Source organism: Symphalangus syndactylus, chromosome 5 (genome assembly GCF_028878055.3).
Source record: "Symphalangus syndactylus isolate Jambi chromosome 5, NHGRI_mSymSyn1-v2.1_pri, whole genome shotgun sequence".
In the NCBI taxonomy this organism is placed as follows: domain Eukaryota; kingdom Metazoa; phylum Chordata; class Mammalia; order Primates; family Hylobatidae; genus Symphalangus; species Symphalangus syndactylus.
This window is the reverse complement of record NC_072427.2, coordinates 88,523,364-88,540,807: the sequence shown is the minus strand read 5'-3', so window position 1 is coordinate 88,540,807 and position 17,444 is coordinate 88,523,364. Positions and strand designations below refer to the sequence as shown.

The window sequence follows — 17,444 nt, the reverse complement described above, 5'->3', positions numbered from 1 at the left end:
CCTGGAACTCAGCTGGGAAGCATCAGGCTCCCTCTAAGGGTCTACACTGTGTCTAATGAGTGGGCAGGACAGCTGAGAGGAGGGGTGGGCAGTGTTGGGGCAGGAGGCTGGGCCTGTCCAGTAGCTTTCTCCAGGACACCAGCTCTCCACTTGCTCTGCTGTCTGGGCACCGCAGGGGGAATGAAGACTGAGGGAGACCACGGGAACTGATGACTAGAAAGAAGGCAAGATGCCTGCATGGGGCCCACAGGACACGTCTGTGACCCGACTCGACCGCCTCCATCCCAGAACCACCGTGAGCCCCAGCCAAGTGCAGACACCGTTCCACCTGTGGCTGAGCCAGGTACCTGTCCCCCTCTGCATGCACCCGGGCCACCCACTGGGGTGGGGAATGGACCGTGAAGTCCAAGGATGGGTGAATGCTTCCCCCGACCCCAGGTGAAGAGAGCTCCTCAGAAGGTTCCTGTGGATGGCGTGGGGACATGCCTGCCCTTCACAGATGGACCACCGGACACGCACCCTCGTGTGGGCTTCGCCCCTCCCGTTCTTCTCCCTTGGCCGGACCTTGGCACTCTGTTGGCACTTCCCGAGTATGTCACCCCCAGGCCACCGCATGCTGGGCTCTGCTGCTGGGGGAGTCCAGGCCAACAGTCTCTGACATGTAGCATCCACAATTCACCCTGACCCAAGGGTCACTGGAAATTTTTTTTTTTTTTTTTTTGAGACAGAGTCTCACTCTGTTGCCCAGGCTGTAGTACAATGGCGTAATCTTGGCTCACTGCAGCCTCCGCCTCCCAGGTTCAAGCAATTCTCCTGCCTCAGCCTCCCAAGTAGCTGGGACTACAGGCATGCACCACCACTAATACTGATTTTTGTATTTTTAGTAGAGATGGGGTTTCACCATGTTGGCCAGGCTGGTCTCGAACTCCTGACCTCAAGTGATCCCTTGCCTCAGGCTCCCAAAGTGCTGGGATTATAGGCACGAGCCACCGTGCCCGGCCTGCCTCTTCTTTTACGTTAATTGGCTGTGACGGTCACTTGCAGTGACCTGATGAAAGGGGCGCTCAGAGAAGACCCTGGGACTTCGAGGACAGAACAGGACTCAGGAAAAACAACTCAGTGTAGTGTTCTGTGTGCACATTTATTTCTTTCAAAGATTGTTTGTGTTCCAGCCACATCTTCTCCAAAGGAACCCACCCAATCCCGTGTGCAGGCTCGGCGCAGGGCTGTCTTCGGTGTTTAAAGTGCTACTGAGGAATACAATCATTGTCACGTAAGTTCATCACCGCACTCCAGCGTCAGGCCAAACCTTTCCGTGGACCTGGAAAACCTGCCATTTTCTTCTCTTTTTACAATGCAGTTTCAACATAACATTGGTAGAGTAAACAACAAACCACAAGCCTAAATGATGAATGGTGCACTACTGCCCAGCTGCTGAGAGAACGGGGCAGTGTATTGTGTTTCGAATGCAAACGGTCATGGACCCAAGGTAACCTGAGTTTGCTCTGCAGGATTCCGCGGGGGCCTTGCCCTGTGCAGGCTGCTTTGGTCTTCGTGTCTAGGCCGGTTTGGGGCAGTGGGGAGAGGGCCTGGCAGCAGGGTTTATGCCAGCCCCGAGGTCTGTTTTCCATCGGACAGAGATACATGTCCTGACTTCCACCATCCACCAATTTGTACTCTGAAGTTTGCAGATCAAGAGCCGTGAGACTATTACCCAGGAAACACCTGTCTTCGGCGGCCAGCAGTGTAAATTAATCTTTCCCTCTCTGCTCAAAGCAACTTTGCAACTCTCGTCTATAGAGGTGGCCAGTAAAACCCAAGCAAAAATCTAAATGGGCACCAAGTGGCCACTGAGTGGCGACTGGTCGAGTTGCAGTCGGTCATAAGGGATCAGGGCTGGTTTTGAACTCAGACTTGAAACTTGACTAAAATAAAGTGCTCTGTCAAAACTCTCACAGCAGGTTTTCAGCTGGAACAAGGAGATGGCCACTTTTGTTATTGCTACAATAACACACACGTGTGTGCAAACACACATACCACACACACACACTTAAAGCTCCATTTCACTCCTCCACAAAGAACAGAGGCACCTCCTTAAACAAAGCAAACGGGGAAGGGTTGCAAGCTCATTAAAACCAACATGAGCACCCAGTTCCAGAGACACAGACACAATTAATCTTAGTGTTCATGAGGAATCGCTTTTAAAACACCACTGGGCAAAACTTTCATCCAGACAAAAGCCAAACACAAAAGCCCTCAAGCCGCAAAAGCCTGTAGAAGAGGTGAGGCGATAAAGGTGATTTACACATCAGTATGTTTAGCATTTGGTGGATAATCTTAATTTATCTTTAACCTTCACAACATTTACTTTGTCATAAATACCCTACACCATGAAAAAACAAACCTGTATAAAACAGCTTGGAAAAGAAACATTCACAGTATCAGTACAGCTCATTTCTCACGGTGCTACCCTGAAGCTAGCCTACGTGTTTCCTTTGCCTTTGCTTCATAAACTCCCTCCCACATCGGTGTTTTCTGTAACTTCAGAAAAGGCCATTGGATGGAGACAACGTGAGCGTGTCCACAGGAAGCAGAGCCTTAGACCTCAGTATTCAACAGTAAGCAGTGCTCATGGGATTCATCTGGAAATGGAATAGTTAAAAACTGTTTTTTTTTTTTTTTTTGAGAGCAAGAAGGCTTAATATAAAATTCTGGGGCCGGCCTGGTGGCTCATGCCTGTAATCCCAGCACGTTGGGAGGCCGAGGTGGGTGGATCCCCTGAGGTCAGGAGTTCGAGACAAGCCTGACCAACATGGTGAAATTCCATCTCTACCAAATACAAATAAATTAGCCAGGTGTGGTGGCACGTGCCTGTAATCCCAGCTACTTGGGAGGCTGAGGCAGGAGAATCGCTTGAACCCAGGAGGTGGAGGTTGCAGTAAGCTGCCATTGCACTCCAGCCTGGGCTACAGAGTGAAACTCCGTCTCGAAAAAAAATTTTTTTAAATAAAAAAAACACTTCTGATATCCTTGCACTTGAATAGAGTGCACCTGAATTCTAAAATCAAATAAAAAAGATTAAAAACTTCTCATCAGTGTCTGAAATTCTGACACATAATATCCTCTTGGAATTCTTAAATATGTCTCAGGCTCTTTTTACCACATGGCCAAGTAAAACTTCAAGTAAAACATTAAAGTGAATATCTGTCCCATCTGTCCCAGAAGACTAGCAGTGATGCCTGACTTTGGGGACAGAAACTTGGTAGTATTCACGCATTTTGAAACTCCAGGTGCTTTTTTACAATGATTAAAACTGGAATATAATTTTTAAAAACAAAGCAGGTTGGAAAAGTCATTTTAAAGTCACTTGATAATTCCTGGAACACTTAAGAAGTTGGTAATGCGCATTTTAAAGTGAAATTCGTAATGCCGTTTTCTGATCTCTCCCTCTAAAAAAGAAGAAAAAAATCCTATAATTTTGGTTTTTATACAGGTTTTTACTAAAAAAGAAAAAAATCCTATAATTTTGGTTTTTATACAGGTTCTTACTAAAAAAGAAAAAAATCCTATAATTTTGGTTTTTATATAGATTTTTACTAAAAAAAGAAAAAATCCTATAATTTTGGTTTTTATATAGGTTTTTACTCACCAGTGGCTCTATTACCCCTGAAATAGTGAATGTTTAAGGATTAACAAAAGAGCCTACGGAAGGAAGCTTGCCCATTTCCATCTCCATGACAGAAGCCAAGCTTTCATAACAGCCTTTTACATGTCTTTGGAGAAAAGTGAATCATATTAAACTGTCAAAAACACTTCACCCCAATGATGACTGCTCTTTGACCAGCATGTCTCCTGGAAGTGGCACATTCAGAAGTGAAATCTGTGAATGAACTGAAATAGAAAGGCAACTGATGAGGAAAGCGACTGGAATGATACATAGGGATATTCAAATGGTGTGCTAGGTTTATCACGTTTTCCACCAAACAAGGGCACCCCAACCTGTGTCCAAGAGGACTGTTCACAGCAAAATTCTGAAGCGCTCATAGAAGGAATGTCCTGCAAGTTTGGCCCATTTGTTATTAAGCTTCCATTCCTAAGACTGACACCTGAGACACAAAATAATTTCCTCTGTTGCCCTAAAAGGACTTTGTTTTGGCTACTGGCAGCATTTGGCAAAATCCATGTATGTGTTTGGTTACCGTGTACTACGAGCGGTCACGTATGGCTCCTGACTTCATCTGACAGGCCTGCTGTGCTCTTGTTTAGCAACTATGACAGGCAGGAAAAACAAAAACCTGGATGTCAACTGCTCCACTAACATTATTAGAGCTTTTAACGTGATAGAGAAAAATGTAAAAACCATGTGAGAATATATATCTCTTCCACTTGCAAGTAGCCTCAAAGTAAACTTAGAAAAGTGTTCTGCATACTATGCATAGGATATAGTTAGTGTTCAAGTTCTATGGCTAATATCAAAGGTAGATGACTTCCCACATCTGTCGTAGCGTTTCCATTCCTATCAAAATTTCTCTATTCATCCAAAATCCTGCCTACGTTCCACTTCCCTGTACTCAGGGCCAGCTGCATTTTTTATTCCAAGCAGCAGATGAAGAGAGGTGACCCAACCTTTCCATTCACAGTGACAGCACAGGGGGGCACCTCCTTTTTGTGACATGGTCCAGGCATGGACCCAAAACAACACGTTAGTGTAGAATAGGTAAACTGAGTCCCTCAAACCTGCCCTCCACAATCTATTAGAGTATATTATTTCACTTATAATGTTAATCTCCTTCTAATATTGAACCCTAACCCTTAGCTTTGAGCACAGCCCAAGCTTTGCGGCTGTCGAGTCTCATTTGGCATCTGGTGGCAAGTTAGGCTTTTTCGTCCTCTCTGGGGGAAGCCTCCTGGCCGCAGACTCAGATTTTGTTTTCCCTTTAAATGACGAGATGGTTGGAAGAAACCCAGCAAGACAAGCTGGGCATCTGGACATCTGGCGGACACACTGGCTGCGTCCTGGTGAGGGTAGTTAACGCGGGTGCACGTCTTCTGGCTTGGAGGTGATGACCTCAGGCCCTACGTGCAGGGCTCCACGGGGGCATCGTTCATGGTGTTCTTGTTTCTGTGCCTGGAGAGCAGCTTCTTGTTCAGGATCCTGGTGAGGGTGATGCCTTTCCTCCGGGAACCCTCTGGGTGCTCGAGGAACACAAGGTCATTGTGTGACTGACTCATGCCCGGGTCTTTCTGTTGATGCCGCCGGCGGAAGAACAGCTTTGCGCCTTTCCTTAGAATTCCTCCTGGAAGAGGGAAGCACAGGGGCTGGTCAAGTGGGCGGGGAATGAGGGGCTGAATGACTGGTCCAATGGGACAAAGGGAAAAGGAGGCCTGAATGCCTCTAACGAAGGGCCGTTTACTACTTCAATGTGCTGTCACTATCGGCATGAGAAAAACAACTGGAATCTGGCTTGTACAAAACGAGAGTTTTCAAGATGAAATGGAAAGGAGATTATAACAATAGACGCAGTAAGCCTGGACTATCGCTTGGTATCCCTTTCCAAGGACAATATTTATATTCCTCATTTTTTTTTTTTTTTTTTTTTTTTGAGACAGAGTCTTGCTGTCTGTCGCCCAGGCTGGAGTGCAGTGGCGCGATCTTGACTCACTGCAACCTCCACCTCCAGGTTCAAGTGATTCTCCTGCCTCAGCCTCCCGAGTAGCTGGGATTACAGGTGCACGCCACCATGCCTAGCTAATGTTTTTATATTTCTAGTAGAGACAGGGTTTCACCATGTTGGTCAGGCTGGTCTTGAACTCCTGACCTCAGGTGATCCACCCCTCCCTCAGCCTCCTAAAGTGCTGGGAGCTGGGATTACAGGCATGAGCCACCACACCTGGCTTATATCCCTGATTTTCTATCAGACCAAATGGAGGCAGATAGCTATTGCCTTGGTTGGGATACCTGGGTCCCCTCTGTGCCACCCACTTCCCCTCATTAGGAAGGGTATAGGTGGCAAAGCAGTACTGTGTCCCAGAAAGGATGGTCACACTCATAAAACTCAATTAAGACCTTGAGAACAATGGTATTCCCTTTCTTAGGAATGTTAAATAATATTTGCTATTTTGGGAATAAGATTTTATTAAAAAACAATTCCAGATCCTATCATATTAGGCTATGCCATCTGAAGTTTGTTACTTGGGCATATTTGGCCTACAAAACCTCAATTTTGTGTGGTTCGATCTATCTGCTTACAGATAGATACAGATCTCTATATACAAATATTTACCTGGATATAGATATCCATCAGGTAGTAGAATATGGAATAGAAAAAAATTAGCAGCAGCAGCAACAATAATTTCAACAGCAATGATTCCTTAAAGATCAAGTACAAGCTAATGTAGTAGGTGCATGAGCCCACTAATTTGCTTTTTCACAAATTAGTTTAACATCCTATTAACCAAGGCTGGCAAGGTCGAGGGAGTAAGCATTTCAGGCCAGCCTGTGAAATTCATTACCACTGGCATGTAGGTGGTAATGACTTTGAAAGAAGACAGGTCTGATCATCATGAAGAGGAGCTTTATACTTAATGTGATAATTTATTCCCTTTGGGATAGGCATATCGAATAAACATTTCAATAGCCATGACATATGCAAATCGCCACCCATGTTGAGGAGGTTAAAGGAGGGGATGAAGAATATCAATTCCCTCTTCTAAATGAAATGCACAACAACAATTGTGTTATCTGAGGGCAGTCGGAGAAACCTGACCTAGACCTGCCTATGAATCTTTGTATAATCAAAGCCTACTATGGGGAAAGAAGCATGTGCCCCTGAGCCTGACTTTAAGCATGAACTACTGTGTCCCATCTGCTCTGCCCAGCTTACAGGACAGAAACTGAGAAGATGAAGGGCCCCAATGGACTGAATTTAATTTGATCAAAGCGGCCATAATTTTTTAAAAACTTGACCCTCTCAATACAACCAAATCACTTTTTATGATGTATCATTTGGACATTTTTTACAGTGATCTAAAGTTAGGATCCTGTGTGCAGGGGCTTCAGGGACTGCTGGAAAAGGAATGAAAAAGGTGGGTAAGTAGTATCAACGTGTAAATGACGTCCCTGTTGTCCGCAGGCCTAATGGTACACCTGTGGGACGTCAGTGTCAGTTCCTGGAGTGATTCACGTCCCTGAAAAATGCAGCACATCGTGAAAAACCAGCCATCAGCAGGGTGTGTTCTGACGGCTGGATAATGACCCCCGACTGGACATGACTTTGGAATTTGGCCAGTGGGGCAGATGCAGCAGTGCCGATGTGGCTAACTGCCTGGTGTATCAGAGGGCACCTACTGGGGAAATGCCCTGGGCATGGCGATAGGGGCTCCCAGGCAGAGGAACCCCTAGCTGTCAGGGGGCTCTGGGCTGACCAGGTGACCTGAGGCTGGGGGATGAGGGGGCCCTCAGTGGTGTTTCTGATCTATAGGCACCTGCACCTGCCTTGAAGCTCTGCTTTAGGCTGATCTTGGAGGCCCTGAAGGGCCTATGGACAAGGGCTCCCAGGTGTCACAGGGGAGAGGTACAAGGGTTCCCAGTGGAACAGGGGAGAGGCACAAGGGCTCCCAGTGGAACAGGGGAGAGGTACAAGGGCTCCCAGTGGAACAGGGGAGAGGAAGTGGTGGATCCATCAGCTTCACCTGGACTGCTCCAACGTCACCCCCTTCACTTCCAGGAGAAATGGTGGCCTAGGGGGAGGGAACGCCAACCCACCCCCCGGGTCAACCACAGACCCAAGGACTCAGAACCCCCAGCAGTGAGAGGTTCCCTCCTGCTCCATCTCCAAAGTCCATTTCATAGGTGTCCCTGCACCGAAGCTGGCCTGGGGTCTGGAGTCAGGCCTGAGGTATGAGCAGGGTCAATGTTATGGGCTGAACTTGGCTCCCCCACCCCCACCCAAATTCATATGTTACAGTCCTAATCCCCAGTACTTCACAGAATGTGACCGTATTTGGAGATGGGGTCCTTACAGAAGTCATCAACTTAAAATTAGATCATTGGGGTGGCCCGTGATCCAATATGCCTGCTGTCCTTATCAAAACGGGAAATTTAGAAGCAGAGACAGACACACAGGGGAAGACATTGTGAAGGGTCACAGGAAGGACACCACGTGAAGATGAGGCGGAGCACAGGGTGATGCTTCTGTAAGTCAAGGAGCACCAAAGGTTGTCAGCAGCTGTCAGGAGCTGGAGAGGCGGGAGCAGGCTCTCCCACAGGGCCTCAGAAGGGGTGGCCCTGCTAGCAGCAGCATCTCAGACTTCCAGCCTCCAGAACAGGGAGCGAATCGGCTCCTGGTGTTGAAAACACCCAGTGTGTGGTACTTTGATACAGCCCTGGGAGGGGAGGGGGCGCATTTGGCTTAAGGATCCAGGAATGTCCACCATGTCTTCCTGTTCAGTCCTTAGAACCCAGGCAGCCACATGGAGGAGTGGAGGCGGAGAGGACAGTGGAGCGGCATCCCCAGCCCCAAGGCCTCTAAGGACAACAGGTGCGCAGGCCCTTCCTAGAGAATCTGGCATGATGGGGGTCCGGGGACACCGGGCATGAGCATTTTTCAAAAGATCCCAGGTCTTTCGAACACGCAGCTGGGATTGTCCACTGCTAGCCCGGGTCCGGCCAAAATGTCACTAGTGCTTAGAGCACCGGGAGGCCACAGCCGACAACGCGGGAGCAAAGCCAGGGCCGAGGACACAGGCACCGCACCTGCTTTCCTGTGTGCCGCTGCTCACGCTCCTTCACACTTCACTCTGGGGGCCTGCAGACCACAGGGCTGTGTGGGTAGAAGCTGACGCAGCCCACCCGCAGGGCCCGGCGCCACGTCAGAGACGCGCGGTGTGCCCAGGTTAAGAGGGAAGTGGGGTGTGGAGACGGGCAAGGCACGGCTGTGTTCAAAAGACCTTAGAACAGGAATAGGAGCCAGGCACGGTGGCTCAGGCCTGTAATCCCAGCACTTCGGGAGGCTGAGGTTTGGAGAATCCCTTGAGCCCAGGAATTGGAGACTAACCTAGGCAACATAGCAAAACCCCATCTCTATTTTTAAAATATAAAAAAATTAAACTTTTTTTCTTAAAGAAATAAAATGGGATATGCACATTTTCAAGCAGTTGTTATAATTTATGCAAGTGAAATTGTACTACAAGTGCCTAAACCTGGGAGGCTGAGGCAAGTGTTCTGCTTGAGCACAAGAATTCGAGGCTACAGTGAGCTATGATCTTGCCACTGTACTCCAGCCTGGGTAACAGAACAAGACCCTGTCTCTCAAAATAAACTAAAATAATAAAAATAAAAACTGCCTAAAATTTGAATTCTTGGCATATTAAGACGAAATAGCAGCGATTGCAGCCTGCATGTAAAAAGATGGTAGACAAGAAAGATTTGCATAGCATGTTTGTTTTAACCCCACTACTGGCTCCAGTCTGTTGTCTGTCCATACCATGAGGGACTAACTTGTTTCAGTGGCAGATCCGGAGCCCTATGCCTCTTCTTACACCCCACTGCGAGGGGCTGGTAACAAGGTTATTTTCTATTCTTCCATCTTCACTCACGCTCTCCAGAGCACGTCTGCTGTTTTGTTAAATTTCTTTTTTTTTTTTTTTTTTTTTTTGAGACGGAGTCTCGCTCTGTCGCCCAGGCTGGAGTGCAGTGGTGCTATCTCAGATCACTGCAACCTCTGCCCCCCAGGTTCAAGCGACTCTTCTGCCTCAGCCTCCCAAGCAGCTGGAATTACAGGTGCATGCCACTACGCCTGGCTAATTTTGTATTTTTAGTAGAGACAGGGTTTTACCATATTGGCCAGGCTAGTCTCGAACTCCTGACCTCGTGATCCGCCCGCCTCAGCCTCTCAAAGTGCTGGGATTACAGGTGTAAGCCACAGCTCCTGGCCTGTTTTGTTGAATTTCATAGTTCAACACCAATGCCAGAAACCAGATTATGGTCATATGTGCCCGTGTGCAAATCTTCCCAAAATCATTTGTGTGACTTGCACACTTTCCCCTAACCCGATAATTTGTCACAGCTTCTAGGGGGATGGCATCAACTTCTCGTACAGGGGACGCTCATGTGCGGGTGGGGACTGAGGTTTGCAGTTCCGTAGACCGGACCCTCAATTATATTCCCCAGCCGCCTCTGAGGAAGGAGGCCTGATCCCTACCATTTTTAGGGTTGCTTTTGGTCACTGTTTTCCTACCTATAGGATTTTAAGACAGATTCCTCAATTAGCTATTTATGTTTGCTAGACTCTGTAGGGACAAATGAGGAAGCTAAGGTTTGGAGAGGTGGCTGTCTGGGGTCGCACACTAATGGGGCGGGTGTGTGACACTGCGCTTTCTGGCTCTGAAGTCCATGTTCCCAGGCCCTGCTCTTCCGTGCTGCTAAGGACGGCGTCTGAGAAGTGGCCAGCCAGGTGTCTGGAAAAATGGGCAAGTCTGTGGCCCCTGGGGAGGAGACTCTGGGGAGTGTGGATACATCAAAGCCCTTGGGGTCTCACGGAGCAAAGCCCCCTAATCCCGCAAGGACTTGGGCGGGATTCCCAGAACGAGTTGCATCTCCAGAGAGGCATGCAGGGGGCGGGGGAGGAGGATTCCGGCCATGCAGACATCTCGGGCAGTGTGTGACTCGTCAGCCATCAAGGACCAGCATGCGGACAGAGGCCATTCCATTCCCTTTCTCAATAGCAATGGGAAAGCCCGTCTCGACTTGGAAGCAGATTGTTCACTATCACCTTTGGTGTAAACGATGCAGGGAGAACAGGGCCCCAGATTTGCCAGTGCATGCTAAACAGCCGCCCCATGGTGGTTGTGAGGGTGGAGGCTGAGACGGGAGCACGCCCTTGTCTGCTGGGCAGTAACCCCACATGGAATGTACCGGTCTGCCCAGGTCCACGAGCAACGCCTGTGAGGTGTCGCTGTGTCAACTTGGCCGCAGCACCCGGAGATTCAACAGAACATGAACTGAGGTGCGGCTGGGAAGGCATTGTGTAGATGTGGTTAACAACTCCAGCCAGTGGACTTCAAGGAAAGGAGATTACCCTGGAGAATGGGGGTAGGCCTCATCCAATCAGCTGAAGGCCCTAAGAGCAAACACCGGTTTTCCAGGGAGGAGGAAATTCTGCCTCAAGACTGAAGCATCAGCGCTTGCCGGGGTCTCTGGCCTGCCGCCTGCCCTGCGGATTTCAGACCTGTCAATCCCATGAGTCAGTTCCTTAAATATGTAACCTATGGGTTCTGCTTCTCTGCAGGACCGTGACTGATCCAGTAACTGATGGTGTGGATCAAGCAGATCATCTGCTTGACTTTGAGCCTGCAGAATCTGTTGCCCTTTGCTGATAGTGAAGTTCACACTATGGGCAAGAATAGCCGGGGCCATGTTGATTTCATGAAGCCTGACTACTTGACTCCAGGCTACCTTCTCTACGCCAACAGCAAGAAGCAAGATTTAGACCTCATCCACAACCTTCAAGATTCCTGAAGATAATTTGGGGAGTGGTTATGTGAAATTTGAGGCAAGTAACCAAGATTTTAAATGGGAGACAGGGAGAAGAAAAAAAGTCTTTCCCTGGTTCTAAGAAGGTTTAAAAAACAAATCACAAGAAGGCTGAAGTGTAAACAAATACATGAAAGAATTTAAACATAATTAATCTAAATTATAGCTCTAATGTCATAAATATTTCCAAATTTATTCCTATTTGTCTTTACAGAGTCTAACAGATATAAATAGCTAATTGAAGGATCTCTCTTAAAACCCAGCAGATAGGAAAAACAATGATCAGAAAAAAAAAAAAAATTGTCTTTGGCTTCCCAAGAACAGCATCGGATTTCAACTGGAACCACAGATGGTCCATTGACAGAAGTGACTACTTTTTAGCTCTGGAAGATGACAAAGGGAACCAGCCTCTTCCTGTGGGTGTCACAGCAAGGTCGCCTGGCCACATCAGGTACCAGAGCAAGCGCCCTCACCTGATAGGTGCTGTACAACCTCAGCCACAGCACTTTCAGGAGGAACATGGGCAACTAGCAACCTAGGAGGGTAAAGGCGGAGAGGGGAGGGAACACGAGGCAGGCAGGTCGGCTGGCTGCGGAGCTACGGGCTGCACTCCTAGGACGTCTACGTGTAAGTGAAAAAAAAATGACAAAAATAACTTACTGTGCAGGCAATTAATTCTGGTTGGCATAGCGATCCTCTTAAGTTAAAGGGAATGAGCATGAGATGAAGAGAAGTAAGAGGCAGAAAGAATTATGCAAGAGCAACATCAGAGTGGACGTGGGTAAGGGTTCTGAGCCATCTACAGACACCACACGCACACAGGACGCCACTGTGCAGGGTATTTGGCAAGGTTTCTTACTGTTCAAGTTTTTTTTCCCAAAACCTCCCTTGAAACTTTTGTTCTTACTTGTGGTAACATACCCATAATGTAACCTCTTAACCATCTCTACCTACACAGTTCAGTGGTGCCGAGTTTATCCACAACCAACTTCACTGATCTTTTTTTAAACTAAAAGTAAATAAAAATTTGGGGAATACATTTCCTATGCGGGCTGGTTTCCAACCAGCAGAACCTCAGGAGGATTCTAAATACACAGGCACTCTCAGAAACCGAATACAAACTCCTTAGCAGGACAGAAGATACAGGTGGTTCTTAAACCGAAAAAAAAAAACAAGCTTTAGTTTTTAAAAAAGACACTCTCTATCACCAGTTTTGAAAAATGTTTGGTTGAAAAATGAAAATGACTTAGCACCCATAACACAGAATCGTCTCAGATTGTGACAACATCTCATAGAGATGCTAATTACAAGTCTCTTTAAAAACACTGGAAGGAAACATTTAAAACTGCTGCCAAGAACGTCCTGTTCAAAAATCTGGGGTCAATGCGGTAGGGCCGCAGGAGTGAAACGCACGGCACGCACGGCTGAGCCTCTCTGCTGCACTCCCAAATGCCGAGGCTCCGACAAGTTCTGAGCCTGCGCTGTAGGTGGCCAGCCCCAGCCCCCAGCACACCTGCCCAACACCCAGTCCCCAAAGGGTGGATCCCTCATCCACCTGGCCCGTGAAGGGAGAGGAGCAGGGTGGGTGACACAGCAAGGATGGAAACCCAGGGAAAGACCTCCTGGAAGGGAAACCAGACAGGGGGAAGGAGGAGGGGCTGTGTGAAGGAACACAGATCTTTGCATGAACAGAGTGAGCGAGGCTTGGCACTTCAGAAGGAACGAGGAGGGCGGACGGGGGTTTGGGTTCTGCCAAGACAAGAGGAAACAGGCCATCGAGTCAGGTAAGGGAGAGGAAGAGCTACCCCACCCTGCACCCATGTTTGTCCCGCTTCACCCAGCACTCACTGTCTCCAAGACAAAGAATAGGCCACAGGTGTGTGTGTCAGGTGACTAGGTCACCTTTGACATAACCCAAGCCAAGACCTCTTAACAGGAGCACAGAAGCCTGCCACAGAGGTCAGCGTGCAGCTTACAGCCCTCAAGTGCTCTGTGGAGGGGGGTCCATGCATAAAGCGTCCCAAGGCTAGGCAGTGGCAAATGGAGTCCAAGGGGTCTGAAATCTTATCCAGGAAATTTCCTCCTTCTCCCTTTCCTCTTCTAACTTCCCATTTCCCCCAACACCTATCACGACTCTGCACTGGCAAGGAGGTGGGCATGCGAGAGGGAGGCCACCATGCCATGGCTGAGGGACACGAAGCAAAGACAGGGAGAGAGGGTAGGAGGACAGACTCAGACAGTCCAGCCCACGGCAGGCTGTGGGCTTTGGCACCAGGGACATTTGGGACCAGGGCATGCTGCACTGTGAGGTTGCCTTGTGGGGGCATGTCCTGTGCACAGCAGGGCGATGAGTGGCATCCCTGGCCTCTATTCACTAGATGCCCACTGCACCCGACTCCCAGCTGTGACAACTAAAGTGTCTCCAGACACTGCCATATTCCCTGGGGGAAAAAAGTGCTGGGCTTGAGAATCACTGGTCTATGGCATCAAGAACAGAGGACAAAAGGCAGCGACAGCAGTGCTGAACAAAGCTCCCCCAAGGAACCCCTTCGATTTCCCGACACAGATGGTCTCAGGACATCCTGAGATTCCTGCTGAAAGCCTTGGAGCCCCACACAAAAGCCAGAGCCAGGAGTTAATGCTGAGCTTCACCTGAGCTCACGGCTTGGCCTGCCTTGCCCCCAGTCCTGTCTTCTGCACCGAGATGTCCTTTTGTCCCCCGAATGGTGGAGTGAGGTGGGCGCAAGCAGCGGCCATGCTCCTCATCTCATGGGGGAGGATGCTGAGGCTCGGTGGGTGGGTCTCACATCTGGAACTGACCCCAAACCCCTAGACTATATGTCCTTAGCAACTACATTCAGGTTACTCATGCCAAGGCACTGTCTCAGCAAATCTGCCCACACTTAAGGAATTTATAGTTTTAAAGCACTGACTTAGGGCTAATGGAAGCAATCAGTACTAATGAAATGATCACCTCCTCACCACCCACATATTAAGTTAATTGATTCATTATTCCCAGGCGCTTTTCTCCCTGTAGAGCCTCCTAGGGTCAGGTGGTGAGGTCTGGTTTTGTTTCAGGTGCAGGGAGACTCTGAGAGGCACAAAGGAGCAAAGATGTCCAAGTCGGCAGTGGAAGGAGCCCCAGGCTCTGCCTGGCTTTGCTCTGAGTCTCTGTGGCCCATCATTGTGTAGGGCTCTTGGTAACCCCTCGGGAAGCCAGGTGGAGCAAGCCCGGACTGAGGAAGGGGCCTCTATGCATGGACACACACTGACCCCAAATGCAGAGATGACGCCAACCCTCACACAGAAGGACCTGCAGATGCCCCCCATGGGTTCAAACATTCAGCACAGGGCGATTCTGGAGGGGCAGGGGGTGAAGTTGGGAGGGAGTTTGTAGGGGACAAAGGGAAGGAAAGCAGATGACTTCAGCTTGGAAGCCAGCATGAGTGCAAAGCCACCAAGTGGGGGGCCCGGGAGCAGGTACCTTTATGCTTTTTGGCAGCGTCCGGCTCCGAGACACTCACGGAGCTCTCTGACAGCTCATCACCGTCGGGGTCCAGCAGGACCTGGCTGCTCCATGCTGCAGGCTGTGGCTCCTTCTCCAAGTCCCAGGAGTCTAGCTCGTCCTCCTGGGGCTTGGGGGCAAGGGATGCCTGGGCTGACTCGGCTTCCTCTGGCGGGGCAGAGGCTGCCGTCCTCTCCAGATGGGATGGGGCGTCCTCCTGGTGGGTGCTGTCCACAGAGGCCATGTAGCCCTGCATCAGGGCAGCGTCGTGGTCCTGAGATAGTGAGGTCTGTCAGGGGCAGTGGGGAAGATGACAAGCGATACATGAAAGGAAGGGAGGGTTTGAAAAGACCTGAAAAGCACTCTCCAAAACATTCTGACAGCTGATTTCAAAGTCTCAGAAGATGCAGCAGTGGGCCTCAGAGAAGGCGCTCATACACCACGGCCGTTGCTCATGCTTGGGCTCAAAAAGGTCTCCCTTACAGCCAGGGCTCAGGCCCCTGGGGCTTAGAGGTTAACCCTCTTCCTCCCGCAGATGGGCCTAGCGATGGGAGCGTTTGTGGCAAGCTGCAGAAATGAGATGCGAGAGAGAGAGCCCGTCCTGCAGAGTCCACGACAGCATAAAGGAAGTGGCCATGGTGTTTCGGGTTTAGCTGTCTTTGTTCCTATACATGTTTATGTTACCTGCAAGTGGAAATTCACTAGCACATCCTCTCAAAAATCATATTTTATGTAAAAATATTTAAGCACTAAATGAACCTCTGAGAGTCGGGCTAGCTCTTCCTTGGAGGGGGGAAAGTTTGGGGAGGGGGGCACGGGGGCTACCTGAGGGCCAATCATGCTGTTCTTGCTGTGGGTGGCAGTGACACAGGTGTTTGCTTAGGGACAACTGTGCTGTTCTGACTTAAGTGCCAGCCTGTGTAAGCGCCCACTGACTCAAGATTAGATAATCTCCCCATCTCTACTAAAAAAAATACAAAAAATTAGCCGGGCGTGGTGGCGGGTGCCTGTAGTCCCAGCTACTCAGGAGGCCGAGGCAGGAGAATGGCGTGAACCCGGGAGGCGGAGCTTGCAGTGAGCCGAGATTGTGCCACTGCACTCCAGCCTGGGAGACAGAGCAAGACTCCATCTCAAAAAAAAAAATAATAAAGATTAGATAATCTGATCACCAATAAAAATAATCACTGCAGTGGATTCAGAACATTAAATACTAAGATCCAGGAGTTCCTTGTGATTTTTAAATACGATCTTAGAAAAAGTATAGGGGAGATGACCATGAGTCTTGTCCTTATTTTGCTCATTCATTCACCCAAGACCAAAGAAAACCCAACTACTGGGCCCCGGACTTCCAGAGAGGTCATGGATCCCTGCTGAGAGCCCCTGGAGGAGCTCAGGAAGCTCCAATAACACCACCCGACTGCCTCTGGGATGTGGGGCAAGGCCACCCTCTGGGTACGATGGCAAGGCTGATGACTCATCTCTGGCACCTCCGAGGTCCTGTTCTGGCCCGTCTCCCAGCCACTGAGGAATCCATCTTCTGCGTGCCCTCTAGCCCACCCACCCACTCTTTTGTCCAGAATTCTTCCTCATCCCCCTCCTACTCCAGATCAAAATCTCCCAACCCTCCCTCCACCTGTTCATTTGGAAATGTCAAAAAAGAGTAAGGGCCAGGAACAGTGGCTCACGCCTGTGATCCCAACACTTTGGAAGGCCAAGGTGGATGGATCACTTGAGCCCAGCAGTTCGAGAGCAGCCTGAGCAATGTGGTGAAACCCCATCTCCACCAAAATTACAAAAATTAGCCAGTCTCATAACAAATTAGCTGGTCTCAAAATAAATAGATAGAGAAAAAATTAAAAATCAATTAAAAAAATGTAATAAAAAGAGTAAGGATCTGTAACATGGCCCTTCACCTGAGGGGCTGGCCTCTCCGCCGCCGGAACCACACGCCTGCCACCACCTGCTCTGAGCAGACATCCCGGAGCAGGAGAAGGGGAAGAAAGGGAGTGCGACGTCCACGGGGGACACCGCAATGTTCATTTCTCTCTGATTACAAAAGGAATAAACATTCACTGCAAAAAAGTAAAAGGCTTTGGAAACGTGTCACGTGGAAAGTGAAAGTTCCCCGTGACTGGGTGGTGACGAGAGCAGAGGCTCTGTACCAAAGGGGAGCCTTACATCATGTTCCTCTCTTTTGATAATTTTTCTTGAAATGATTTGCCAACCTCTCAACATGTAAAGCGTCCCTGATTAGAAAGTCTCCCGTGTCCTTGGTGAATAGGATAAACTGCATAAACACAACACCACACATGACTCCTTTGTGGGGTGAGGAACATAATTTGACATTTGTAAATGGAACTCTCTGGACGTTAACCAAGTGCTTGGGCTAACTTCTTCAAAGGGCAG

At 49.0% G+C, this 17,444-nt stretch overlaps 1 protein-coding gene across 2 annotated transcripts in view; it reads right to left on the bottom strand.

The window, feature by feature from the left end:
* Window positions 1–1,122: 1,122 nt before the first annotated feature.
* C2CD2 (C2 calcium dependent domain containing 2) overlaps window positions 1,123–17,444 on the bottom strand; it is a 68,982-nt gene continuing 52,660 nt past the window's right edge. Inside the window, exons 13-14 of one of the 2 annotated variants that reach the window (XM_055279766.2) lie at window positions 15,018–15,327; window positions 1,123–5,297 (exon numbers count right to left, since the gene is read on the bottom strand). In XM_055279766.2, the coding sequence (XP_055135741.2) occupies window positions 5,077–5,297; window positions 15,018–15,327 (531 nt within the window). In that variant the 3' untranslated portion in view covers window positions 1,123–5,076. Of the gene's footprint in view, window positions 5,298–11,696; window positions 12,155–15,017; window positions 15,328–17,444 lie in introns of those variants that run through there. The other variant, XM_063639246.1, reaches the window with a different exon arrangement.